We start from the raw sequence: 13612 nt of genomic DNA on the forward strand, positions 1-13612 counted from the left end.
TTAAGCACCTCCTATATGCCATTCATTTGGTTAGCATCTATTGAACACCTACTGCGTATCGAATTCTTTGCTAGGAGCTTTCATATGTATTATCTCAGTAATTCTCAAATCTATCCTACAAGGCAGTGTTTTTCCACCCATTTTACTGATGAGCAAACTAAGGCTGAGAGCAAGTGCACTGCTTCTGAACACCTGAGAAGTGACAGGATTCAAGAAAATCTCAGACTTACTAGCCAAAGTCCACGTTTATATCTCTACAGCACTTCTATAGGACTTGGAGATGGAGAAAATGGAAGAAACTCTTTCTAGCAGAAACTCAGAGACAGGATGCAAACTACCCCAAGTCACACAGCCAGTCAGCGACCAAGAAGAGAATAGAGGCCAGTGCCCTGAGTCCCTGTCCAGAGTCCACAGACTGGAGCTGGCTGATCAGTGGGTGGGCACTCCCCTTCTGACAGCCAACCCTTGTGCTCCCCTATTATGGACAGAGGGGGATGGGAGGGCCTCCAATCTCCTAATCCTGCTCCTGACCCCAAATCTGGCAAGGAAGGGAAGTAAGGCAGGGGATGATAATTGGAACTCTAAGCTAAGGACAAGCCTGCCTCCACCTCTCCTTTGGAGGTAGAGCTTCATGAGGCATTTTCAGTTCAGTGCCTTCCTGTAAAACTGAATATAAATGGAACTTTTATCAGCTCATCACCCCCAGGAGACCTTGGATGAATTATTTTACCTCTCTGTGCCTCTGTTTCCTCATCTGTCAAATGGAGTATTTGATTGAAGAATCTCCAAGACTCTTTCAAACCACGAAAGTGTTTGGCTTACAGGAGCAACTCCTTCACAAGGCCCAAGAGGCCCCCAATGACCGCCCTGCCACCCCTCCGGTCTTACTCACACCAAGTACCCCCCACCACACTTGCCGTCTTTCAGTCCCTCACACACATCAGGCCATCTCCCACGGCCGGGCTCTTCCCATACTGTCCCCTCTGCCTGGAGGACTCTTCTCTCCTCTTCACCTCTATAATGCCCACTCGTCCCCCAGATCCGTTATCTCTTCCCCGTCCTCATGCTCCTGGCCCCAGGGACCTCCCCTCTGTAAGGCTCTCCACTGTGATAACATGCATTTAATTGTGAGAGTATTTGGTTGACATCGGACATGAAGGTTCACCAGGCAGGAGCCCTCTCTCTCTATACTCGGTGTGGACAGGGCCCAGCACAGACCCTGGCTCACTGTGGGCCAAACGAATGAGTTTGCTCAGAGGGTCACCAATCCCCGCTAATGTTACCCCATGAAGGCAGGGGGAATGCAGGCCAGGAGGTCAGAAGAAGTTCCCCACTAGAGACTTTACTCCCATGCCAGCCCCCTCACCCCATTCTAGAACAGAGTTTGAACATAATCTGTCTCCCACTACACCCAAGGGTAAAAATAACCTTGCCTGAAATCTGACACCTCCCCTCGGCTGGGTTATCTGGACAACTCCCCCTGCCCCACTGAGGAGCCAACCAGGAGCCAGAGTGGGTAGAGAGGATGTTTCCTGAACGCCTACCCATTCCCATCTCACCCGACCCACAGGAAATGGCCGAGGCGTTATCATTGGTGAGGTACACAGGGGACCCAACAGAGTCCCAAGTCCAAGGTCCGCCAGCTCTTAACCAGAGAGGTGGGGCTTAAGTGCAGGCCTCCTGCCTCTGTCTACACAGCAGTCCTTGCCTTAGCACCATGACAGTGAAAAGGGCTTAGAGACTGATTACAAGTGCCTGCTGGTATGGATGGGGAAACTGAGGCATGAGGGGGCTGTCTGTCCAAGGTCTTAAGTGAAAGGGCAGACCTTGGGTAAGTTATTGGAAGCTGAGGATAATCCCCACCCCTTCTCCCTCCAAGAGTAGTGACGGTTAAAGGAGGTCCCACAACTAAGGCACCCGGCTGTCTGTGAGGGTGGCTGGAGAGGATGAGGCAGTTGGGCTGGACCAAACTTGTCTTTCCTCCAGCAGTCTTCTCACTTCTGGGAAATGAACATGGAAAAGGGAAGGAACGTATGGAAAGTGCTTTGCAGACCGCAGTGGCTCAGCCTTCCTCTTACTCCTGCACTTCTTCAGCCTGAGTGGGACCTGCCACACAGACAGGACAGTGGGTCCCCGCCCGCACAGAGCCAAGACAGGAGTGACCTGGGAGATGCTGTTACACCAAGAGGCAGCAGGAGCCTGGAAAATGGGCAGAACCTGCAGGGACTGGCTGTGTGAGGCTGGGTTCAGATTAGCTGCAGCCAACATCCTCAGCTCTGCTTCTCTGCATCGTTTCGGTACTGTCCCTGCAGCATGTCGTGGAATAACAACTGATGGGACATGAGCCAGTTTTTAAACTTCTCTGACCCCAGCTTCGTCGTTTATAAATTTGAAAGGGTAGATGTGCAGGTGAGGTTGAGAACAATCACGCTCCCCAATTTAATTATTTAATATGTGCCAGGTGCAGTGCTCAGCATTTTCTATGCCTTATCTCTTTCAACCCTCACATAGCCCTAATACTTGGATGTTGTTATTATTCCCATTTTACAGATGGGAAAACAGAGGTTCAGAAGGGCTAAGTAATGTGCACGTGTGCACACACACACAATCACACAGCCAGTAAAGGGCAGAGTTGAGATTTGAACCCTGGTCTGTCTAACTCAAGGGCTGAGGCCGCTTGGGTGCTTTGCTCTAACTGCCTCTCTCTCTTGTCAGATGGGCAGGATAGTTCCTGTCACATCCCAGGCACTTGTGCCAGGCTGGGCCCATTCAGGGAAGCTCTCCTCTCCACCGACCCCATCTCCTCTGCAGGAAACGGTGGTGGTATCAGTACCTCCTCCCAACGCGGCCCAGAGGCCAGGCGCTTGTCCCACTGGGTGCTCAAGACCCAGCGGCCGGTGAGGAAGTGAGGCAGCCACCACCAGTGAGGAAACTGCAAGCTCTCTGTCAGCTGAAAACTGTACTTTGTAAATCCTCAGCTCTCAGGAGTGGGAGGAAATCACATGGTCAGCTAGGTATGCCCCTCTCAGATGCAGGAATCTCAGCTACACCAATGGCTGTACCGTGTGAGCTTGCTCGCTCCCAGAGACAGGGGGCTCACTTCCTTCCAATGTAGACACTTCCCCTAAGGAGCAGGCCCGCCTGTCAGTTTTCTCATCTACCCCTCCTCCTACATCTCCAACAGCTGCCTCCCTGCAGCTTCCTTTCTTGGGGCTGATTACCACCTCTCACCCCTACCTCCAGCAGACCCCAGAAAGAGGTAGGAGGGGTCTGCAACAGGCAGTCCGACCCCAAGAGTGACTGGCCCCCACTATGTGGCCCCTTGAGGGAGCCCCTCTGATAGCACCCAGCCTAGAACCCACATTCACCAGCAGCTCCCTCATGATGGAGCCCCTGGCAGTGGGATGGGCCCTTCACGGGCTGTGAAGAACGAGCCAGCCTCTCTCCTCATCAGAGTCCCTCATACCCTCCGTGCCAGACAGCCAAGGCTGCTGCCTGACACCGCCTCTGAGTCACCATAGCAACGGGCAGCCAGGCGACGGGCCAGGTCTGGCCACCCTGCAAGCAAGCCCGTTTACCTTGGAGCTGGGCACACCAGCTACAGGCAACACAAGCCCCCTCCGGGAGGGCAAGGGGGAGAGGGAGAGAAAATGAGAAGAGGGAAGCGGGGAGGAGAGAGGCTTTACAGAGAGAGAGAGGGAGGGGAAAAGAGAGAGAGAACAGAAAAAACATGAGGTCAAAGAATATACGCTGGTAGGAACAGAGCAAGTAGAAGACAGGGGAGACACACACACACACACACACACACATCCCCCAGAGAGAGAAGTAAGAGAGGCAGGAAAGGGGCCCCCTCTCAACTGCCCCCACTGCACACATTCCTCAGGCCTGAGCTGCTCTCAGCCCTTTGGGATTCTGGTCACAGCTGGGACTTCCTGCCCCAGGAAGGTCGGAGCCCTGTGGCCCCTTGGAGGCCCCAGATGCTACTCTAGCCCCTGCAGTGCCCTCCAGCTGAGGGGTGGTGACCGCCCTCCCCAGCACATGGGCCCCCCAACCCCCAGGCAGCACCTACAGGCTCAGTCCCCTGCTGCTTCCCCACACTCCCCGCCATGCCCCAGCCAGTCACCAGTTCTCCTGTCCACCCAGGCCTCCCATTCTCTCACCCAGCTCCCCTCCCCTCACACAACACACTGACTTCTTTCCGCCAGTGTTCAAGAAGTCATTCCTAAACAGAGCAGAGTGGTGGGGGTAGGAGACACTTCATCCACGGAACACATTTCCTTACACCGCACGAGGAGTGGACCAGGCCTCAGAAGGAGGCCCAGCAAGGGGACGCCCACCCTCAAGGGCTGCTTCTAAGGCCCCGAGTTGCCAGGCCACAGGTGGGGCCCAGAGCTGGGCCTGGCCTGCTCTCTGGCGGGGGCTGCTGAGCTGAGCAGGTGCCCAGCAGTTACCATCTTCCAGGGCCTTCCTTGGCCTCAAGCTCTCTGGCTGTAAGATGGCATGATCATTCCTGCCCTAGTCCCACGCCCGCCACCATGTGCCCTACATTGCCTCAGAGGAATCTGAAGCCACAAGAAAAGCTTGTTGAAGGGGTGATGAGCAGGGCAGGAAGAGAAAAAGGAAAAAACGAAAGGCACAGGGGCTGGCAAGACGGACACAGGCTGCACTGGAATCCCGGCTCCACCTCTGTCTCCCTGGATAACCTTAGCCACTTACTTAAGCCACTCTGAGCCACATGCTTCATATCTGTAAAATGGGAATAATAATATCATAGGGAGGATTCAATGAGACTAAACACAAAGTGCTTAGACCAGGACCTGACCTGTGGAAAGTGCTTGAAAAGTTTCAGCTCTCCATGTTAAAAAGCCGAGGCATTTGTATCATTTTTCTTAGATTCCATACAAAACAGAAATAGACTCAGACATAGAAAACAAATTTATGGTTACCAAAGGGGAAAGAGCGGGGGATGAATTAGGGGTTTAGGATCAGCAGATACACACTACTATGTATAAAATAGATCAACAAGGTCCTACTATATAGCACAGGCAACTACACTCAATACCTTGTAATAACCTATAATGGAAAAGAATCTGAAAAAGTATATATTTATGTATATAACGGAACCACTTTGCTGTACACCTGAAACTAACATAACATTGTAAATCAACTGTACTTCAAAACAAAAAAAGCCAAGGCACTGTTGAATGACACAGGAAATTGTCCTAACCAGGAAGGGCCTGCACAGGTCCCTGGGGGTCAGAAGTGCCCACCATGACTGGCCAGGCAGCCTTGGCAGAGCCCACGCCCAGCTTAAGGATGAGGACCCAGGCTTCAGGGGGATAGGAGAGCTGCAGGAAGCTCCCAGTAGGGGTGGGAGTCAGACGGCCCTTCGTGCCCCACTCTGTGACCATCACTGTCAGGTGAACATGCACTCTGCCTGCCTCCAGGGCTTCATTTCATGGATCAAGATGCTGAACTTGACAGGCCTCCCACGGGTGACCACCCACAGTCCAGCTAGACTCGGCAACTTCTCATCTCCCAGGCCCCTGAAAGGCTCAAGACGCCTCACAAAGGCAATGACTTCTTGGAACAGAAGGCAGAATCAATAGAAACCAGCTCAGGTTTCAGGGGAACAGGGCATTTTAGGCACAAGGGAAGAACTCACTGGGGCAGGAATAGACATATTTTGCATGTGCACAGACCCAGAACATCGTGGGTGCTCAGTACACAAGAGTTAAACTGAACCTGGGAGCCATCTCCGATGGAGTCCCACATTTGTCTGCTCTGTTCAGCATTTGGCGAAGGGGTTGAATGAAGACACACACAAGGTTGTAACATGGAAACATAAAACCAAGCAGATGAAAATGAACAAGAGTCAGGCAGTCAGCCTGCATTTAAGTTTTTCTGTTGTTGTCACTTTGTTCTAAGCTACGTTTGTGTTGGGGTGGCTCTAGCTTAATGGTTGTTTATACAAAAATGGTCTCATGGCTTCATCTCTCCACAAGCTCAACAGTGACAACTCCTGCTGCATCCAAACGGGGCCCTGTGTTTGCTGAAGGCCTCTGTGGAGGTGAGGGGTAGGGACGTGTTTAGGGCAGGAGTGATTTGGTGGCAGAGAGGAGACAGCCTCCAGCAGGGATAGGGCAGGCAGTGTGAAGCCCAGCCCTGTATAGGGGAGGAGGGGACAGAGGGGACAGGAAGTGCCACAGGTCAGACAGCCACGCAGCACGAGGGACAGCGAGGGGCCCAGGTTATGTTTGGCCTGGGTGATAGGACTCTGGCTACAAATATGAGAGCTGGCTGGGTCAGAGGCCAGGAGGGTAGGGTCCTGGTAAGGATTAAAACCAAGACCACACAGGAGTGGACAAGGCTGGGAAGAGGCCAATTCTGGTTGGGGATCCACAACAATCTTTTTTAGTCTTTTCGTTTGTTTGGGGGGGTAGGTAATTAGGTTTATTTACGTATTTATTTATTTAATGGAGGTGCTGGGGACTGAACCCAGGACCTCATGCATGCTAGGCATGCACTCTACCACTGAGCTATACTCTCCCCACCCCTACATCAATCTTTTTTAAAACTCCCATTCCTTCCTCCAAGGTGCTGGGAATACAGCATCGAATAAAACACAGACCCTTCTTCTTATGAACAGACAATAAAGGAACAAGATTGTGTCAGAGTGAGAAGTGCAGTAAGAAGAAATACAGCGGATGAGATAGAGATAAGGTGGTGGACAGGAAGGAGCTACTTTAGGTTGGGTAATCAAGGAGGCTCACGGCCAAGATCTGAATGAATGACAAGCTGCGGTTGGGCAAGGCTCTGAGGGCACAGGGTTCAAGTCAGGATAGCAGAGGGTTCAAAGATCTCAAGGATGGATGGGGACAAGCTTGGCTGCCAGAAGAACAGCAGGGTGGCCAGAGTAGCCGGAGCAGTGTCAAGGAGAAGGGAGCAGACAGGTCCCAGGTCACCCAAGGCCTTAGGTCCCAGTGGAGTCTGGATTTTACCCCAAGTGTGATGGGAAGAACAGGAGGCTGTGAGTGGGGAGGGAAGTGATCTGACCTGCATTTTAGGATCACTCTGCTGTCATATGGGTGCAGATTTCAGGAAGAGAGAGAAGAAGCAGGGAGACTCCTCAGTGGGCTAATGCAGTCCCAAGAGAGATGACGGACCCAGGTGGATTCGGGAGGTGGATTCAGCATGACTTGCTGATGGATTCCATGTGTGAGACAGAGAAAGGAGGACCCAGGCTCTGGACCAATTGCTGGTAGATGGTGGTGATGGTTACTGGGTTGGGGAGACCGGGGAGAAATAAGTAGAGGTCAAATCAAGAATTTTTGAGGTCTTATTAAAAAATTAAAGAGATGTCAAGGAGATGAATGTTCAAGTTTGGAGCTCCCTGGAGAAGAGCCTGCACCTGGGGACATGAGAGTACGCAGGAAATTAAGTTCCACATGTCTCTGCAACCTGTGGTTGGTCAAACACGACTGCCAAATCTTTGCTACTCCTCCCTAGACCCCAGGTCGGGTTTAATCTCCTCCTCACAAATCTGGGTCCATCTTAGAGACATATCAATTGGTGATTTCCGAGACCAGGTCACAAGAAGCCCAGCAGCCTCCACCCAGTTCTCTGGGAGCCCTTGCTGTGGTAGAGCCCACTGCCAGATGGGAAGTCGGACCACTCTGAGACCCTCACATGAAAAAGACCCATATGGCTGCTCGGAATGATAGTCCCAGCTAGTCTCAACTTTTGGGCTATTCCCAACAAGGGGCCAGATACCAGTGAAGCCATCGTGGACTCCCTAGTCCAGCACATCCGCCAGCTGAACACTGCCAAATAACCTCCATCAACACCCCACAGAACAGAACAGTCACCTGGCCAAGCCCTGCTTGAATTCCTGACCCACAGAATCTCAAGATATCATAAAATGGTTTCTGTTTTAAGCCACCAAGTTTGGGTATAGTTTGTCACACAGTCATAGTAACAGAACAGACATCATCCAAGGAGAGAGCTAAAGAGGTCAGTTGGAAGGAGAAGCCTGCAAGGAAGCCTGGGAAGGCGCCTCGGGCAAGGTGGGAGGAGCATCAGGAGAGGGTGGATCTCCTGGAGGAGGGGTGCCAGGGGCAGAGAAGCTCTAGGGCGGCAAAGGCAGAGAGAAGAGCTCATTCAAGGGGATCAGAGAAAGGATGAGAGGAAAGAAGTGGAAGCAGGGACCACAGAAAACTCTTTCAGAGTCTTGGGGGAAACAGGGAACAAAGAAACAACGGAGTATCTGGGAGGGGGCAGGAGGACAAGGGAGGAGTTTTATTTGCCCAGAGGTGAGGAGATGTTAGAGCTCATTTGTCTGCTAATGGGACAGCGCCAGTAGGAGAGGCGTTCCCCGAGCCAAAGGGCTGCCTATAGCACAGGGCTGCCCAAGAATTGCCCTCCCAGAAGCGCGAAATTCCCTTTTCAGAAACCCATGGCTGCCATTTCCTGTGCACCTACTGTGTGCCAGGCCTAGTCCTTGGGAGGTCCTTTAATTCTCAAGTCCACCCTGAAGCAGAAGCCCTCATTTTACAGTTGAGTACAAGGAAACTTAGGGAACACGGAAAGATTCACCCGAAGGCAGGTGGCCAGTAAAAGGCAGAGCAGAGACTGGTCATGGGTTCTTCTGACTCCAGAGCCTGGCAGGGGTGCTGCACGGGGGACCACAACCCTGGACATCAGATCACCCAGCCCACAGAACTTCTGAGACAGAGCCTGGCACTTGGGAGACCCTCCATCGATTGCCTCCAGGCTCTCCTGCCTTCCAGATGGCATGGAGAAAGAGATGGAGGGGGAGTGGTCCCTGAGCAGTCCATCCCACCTGGGCAGTGGGGATCGCAGCACTCCTTCCCCCCACCCCGCCCCATCATCATCCCCTGCCACCATGGCCTCTCCAGAGGGCTTAGCAGGCTCAGAAGTCCTTCCCAGTCTCTCCTGTTTGCCTGGCTGAGAACCAGTTTGAGCAGGGGTGAGACATACCTTCTCTTAAGTCTGGCTGCCTGGAAATTCTACTTTTATCTTCAAAAGCAAGGGCAGGCAGGTGGGAACCAGGTAAACTCAGTCCCAGGAGGCCCTCAGGGTTGGGGTGGAGGAAGCAATGCTGTGCTCACCCCTTCCCTTGCCCCAGAGTCCTTTAATCTCTGGGCCCCTTCCTCTCTCCAGGCTGCCGGTCCCATGTGCCCCACTGCTCTCAAAGCCTGTAAGCAGGCCATTCAGTCTCTGCATAAGTGCCATCATGGCACTAACCTGCTTGGCACAAAGCAGGCTCAAGTGCTGGGAACCATTATTACCCCCGTGTCCATATCTTACAGGTGAGGAAACTAAGCCTAAAAGGGTAGCCTCTAGCCACTAGCCCAAACCCACCAGAGCCACCCGACTCCAGACCACCACCCCTCACACAGCTGGGGGGTTGGGGGCAGAATCCTCGGAGAAGGAGAGGAGCTGGGTCTCCCCACACCCTCCCTAAGGGATCAAATGGAAACTGAGACCCACCTGGTTCAGCTCAGCCCTGGAGCGTGCTGGAAACCTGAGGCTGCTTTAGGAAGACTGGAGGGCCACTCCCCTTCCTGGGCTCTGACCAGATTCCAGGCCTGAGAGCAGAGCCACACCTGGCCAGGCCACACCCACAGGGTGGAGCACAGCCTGTTCTAGAGGTCACAAGTAGGATGAGGCCAAGGAGTGGAGGGGCAGGGGCTCAGCACCGCCACACAGCAGTGAGCATCCGGTCCCGAATGATGGGCCTCTCGGGGCCACAGCAGAGGTGGTACCAACCAGCCTGATGGCTCCCTGGACTTTTGAACAAGATAAAGTACATACAAGTGCTTTCTAGATTGCAAAGTGGGTGTGCATATGAGAAGATAGAGAAACTCTTTGAGGCCAGGGGCCAGGTCCCATGTCTCTCTAGAGTCCCAGGGCCTCACTATAATTTTATTCCCAGTTCTATTGCGATATGGTTGACAAATAAAAGTTGCATTATTTAGGTTGCAAAACGTGATGGTTCTTTTGGGGGTAGGTAGCTAGGTTTATCTGTTTTTTCAGTGGAGGTACTGGGGATTGAACCCAGGACCTTGTGCATGCTAAGCATGCGCTCTTCCGCTGAGCTATACCCCCTGTGCGTTTTGATATATATATACATTGTGAAATGCTTACCACACTCAAGCTCACCAACACATCCATCACCTTACAGTTACCCTTTTTTTGGGGGGAGTGGTGAGGCCTGAGAGCCATATCTTAGTAAATTTCCAGTACATAAGATGTTATTATTAACTATAGTCACCATGCTAGACATTAGGTCTCCAGAACTTGTTCATTTTATAAATGAAAACTTGTACCCACTTGACCATGTCCCCACCCCCCACCTTCCCACCATATTTTTTGAGCACCCACTATGTTCCAGGCCTATATATACATTACTTAATGACTTTGTATTCATAATATCATTTAACCCTCACAAGGTTTTGGTGCAACTATCCCTCTTGCACAGAAAAGGGAACTGAGGCCAAGGCGCTCTGAAGGACTCACCCAAGGGCAGGCTGCTTGGGATGGTGCAGCTGGGATTTTGCTTTTCTCGCTACCAAAACCCTTTCTACTCACTCACTAAGTTTCCTCTCCAAAAGAGATGCTTAACACTTAATGTCTGCTGACATTATGTAACTCATGTCTGACTTGTTAAGAGCAAGTTATTACTACTGAAGAAGCCCCAGGCAGGATATACATATTACATGGGCATGCGGGCCAGAGAGGGATTCCTTGAGGGGTCACTGCCAAATTCTCTCCCTGTTCCTTGTGGAAAGGGCTTTTTCCCACATCTCACACACAGATGCCTCTGCCTGGCCCATGCTTCCTAACCTGGGAAAGTTTTCAAGGCAAGCCAACCCAGCACCTCCTCCTGTTCTGTAGACTGTGAGGAAGACCTCTGGGCTTCCCTCTGTCACAGCCTGGCCACACTGTGCAGTCTTTGTCGTTTTGTACCTTCCTCTGTCTCCCCATCAGCCTGGGGGCACCTGAGGACAGGTCCAGTCTGACTCATCCCTGTGTCCCTAAAACGCAGGACTCTGGTCCTTTCCCACAGCCTTGATGCCACCTCCTACCCACAAGTAGGCTGCTTCTGAGAATGGCAGGAGCACGCAGGCCTGCAGCCAGGGAGCTGGCAGAGGACCTAGTGGGCAGCACCATCTGTCCCTGGAGCCATAGGGCGGAGCAGGCACAAGGCAGAGGTGTCAGTTCCTCAGTTCAGTCAGGTCAGCCCGGGACAAGGAGAAGTGCCACAACACCAGGGCCCCAGCCCAGCTGCAGCTTACAGTCAGATAAGACTTCGAATTCTCTAACTAGCTCAAAGTGACTCAACACCAGAGCCTTGGTTTTCTTAGCTGTACAGCTAGATGAATACCAGCAGCCTTGCAAAGCTGGTGGGAAGTTTAAATATGCCTCACACTTAGTAGGTGCTCAACAAGAAGCTAGCTTTTACCACCTCATCCCACCAACTGACCCTGTCATTGACCCACTGAGGAAACTGAAGTCCAGGTGAGATGAAGAAAAAGAAACAATATTTACTGTAGTCAATTATGTGCCAAGTTCTACATTCCTCCAAAGTCTTTACTCTTGCCAAAAATCTAGCAAGATCTGCAGGAACAGACCTAGTTCACAGATGAGGAAACTGAGGTCTACAGGGGTGGTGAGTTAGTGTCTCTAAGGCATTTTCCTATACTCTGACCACTGCCCAGCAGAGTGGGTGAGCAGCCGTCCAGACACACTGGGATGCCAGCGTGGCCCCACCTAGACCAGGCACAGGTGAAAGGCAGTGATGTAGACTCCCTTAGACCCTGGTGCACATGAGGTGGAGGAAGGTGGTCAGTGCTGAATCTGCAGTGCAGTGTGTGAAGGCTGGGGAGGCTGGGATGGGGTGAGTTCAGGTGTGAGAGCGAAGCCACTTTCTGAGTGGCCAAGACACGGGCTGAAAAAGGGATCCCAAACTAGCAGGTAGGGGTTCTGAGTCTCTCGCCAGTGGTACAAGCCCAGGCATATCCTCTCATTTCTCTGTGCCTTGTCAGCAGCTCCCTCCCTATTGTGAGGGGTGGATGGGAAGGCTGTAGGGACCTTCAGGGCAGTGGCCATACAGAGGAGAGGAACTGTGATGATGTGCTTCCCCGGGTTGCTGAGCTCAGTGTGCAAGGACTGAGCACCCTGGCACCAAGCCTGAAGGCCGCCATCTGAGCAGGTGAGGAACAATCCCATTTGTCTCTTAGAAGCATCCCTCCAGCAGAGGGTGCGTGGGAGCAGGGTGGACGTGGGATGAGGAAGCGGGGAGGGGAAGGTGCTCTGGGCCAGGGAAGGATGATGAGGTCTGGGCTGAGTGGTGGTCATGCAGATGGAGGGAGGGTGGAAAAGAGATGTCTTTATTTGCCTCTACCCCTTTTAAAAGGCTTTTCCCAAACATGTCTTTAGAGGACACTCACTCTACATCAGCACGTCTACCAGTCTGTCCTGAACCCTCTCCATTCATAAGATCAAAGGTCCCCACCAGGAACTACTGAGCACTGAGTCTATGTGGTACCTCAGCATCTAATCGCAGCTCCAAAGTCCCAGTTAAAAGGTTCCAGGGAAACGTTCTCTGCGAGGTCACTTAGTCCTGCATGTGTTCTCCCAAAGAGGTTACTGTCCCCGAGAACCCTGGCTTCACCTTGTCACACTCTCTCATTTGCACATACACCCCTAGCCTGTGACGTCTGGCAGCTCTGTGGCCTTTGAGCACCAAAATCTGAGAGTTAAACACCATAGAGTCCCAGAGCTCTGCCGTCCGGCGGAAACCGGCACAGAACTCCATAGGGAGAGACACACACCCCTAGAATAGAATTCCAGACGATTCCACTCCACACAGCCAGCCCTCCAGAGAGCGAGCGGCCCCTGGGGCTTGTTTGGGGCTTGTTGTTTATAACAAACCAGCCCAGGAGTTCTGCAATTTCTCCTCGCATAGACAGCTACAAAATGGCCCTTGGAAAATGAGAGAGAAGATGCAGAACTTCTGACTTAAAATGGAAACTTCGATTCTCTTTCGGGATCCCCAGCCTCCAGTCCCCTCCCCTTTGCCTCCACCCGTCCCCAGCCCACCCTCCATACCCTTCGCAGGTGATTTCCGACATTCTGGATCATTGCTGCCGAGCCCCCGCTAGCTGGTCGCACACTCCTTGAAGAGACACTGGTCACCTGAGCGACAACCCGGCTCTGGCTCCAAATAAAGCCGGTCGGCCTCTCCTCCCGCTCCTCCTCCCCAGCCCCCGCCCCTCCTGAGCCCAGCCGTTATCACCAAGTCCGGCCTTCCCTCAGACTGCCCGCGGCCCCCTCCCGCTAGAGCCCGCACAGAGCCTCCGGTGCCCGCCGCCGGGTGCAGAGGAAGGAGGGAGGATGTCAGCTGGGCCACCGCCACGTCAGAGGGCCCTGCGCCTGCCCACTGGGCACTAGCTCGACACTCGCTTCGCCTCCAGCCACAGCCAAACTTGGCCACCTCCACTTCCAGCCCCTGACATCCTCCTCATGGGATTTCTGGCTCTGGGCTCGCTCCCAGGGCCAGGAGGCTCCAGATCCCCAGCCTCAG

At 52.9% G+C, this 13612-nt stretch overlaps 1 protein-coding gene across 1 annotated transcript in view; it reads right to left on the reverse strand.

Moving 5' to 3' along the window:
- The window catches only part of ACOT11 (acyl-CoA thioesterase 11), a 38050-nt gene extending 24782 nt beyond the window's left edge, over positions 1 to 13268 (reverse strand). Inside the window, exon 1 of the mRNA XM_006200526.4 lies at positions 13138 to 13268. Within this exon, the coding sequence (XP_006200588.2) occupies positions 13138 to 13170 (33 nt within the window). The 5' untranslated portion in view covers positions 13171 to 13268. The remainder of the gene's footprint in view (positions 1 to 13137) is intronic.
- Positions 13269 to 13612: the final 344 nt, after the last annotated feature.

This window comes from Vicugna pacos, chromosome 13, assembly GCF_048564905.1.
Source record: "Vicugna pacos chromosome 13, VicPac4, whole genome shotgun sequence".
NCBI classification, from domain to species: Eukaryota; Metazoa; Chordata; class Mammalia; order Artiodactyla; family Camelidae; genus Vicugna; species Vicugna pacos.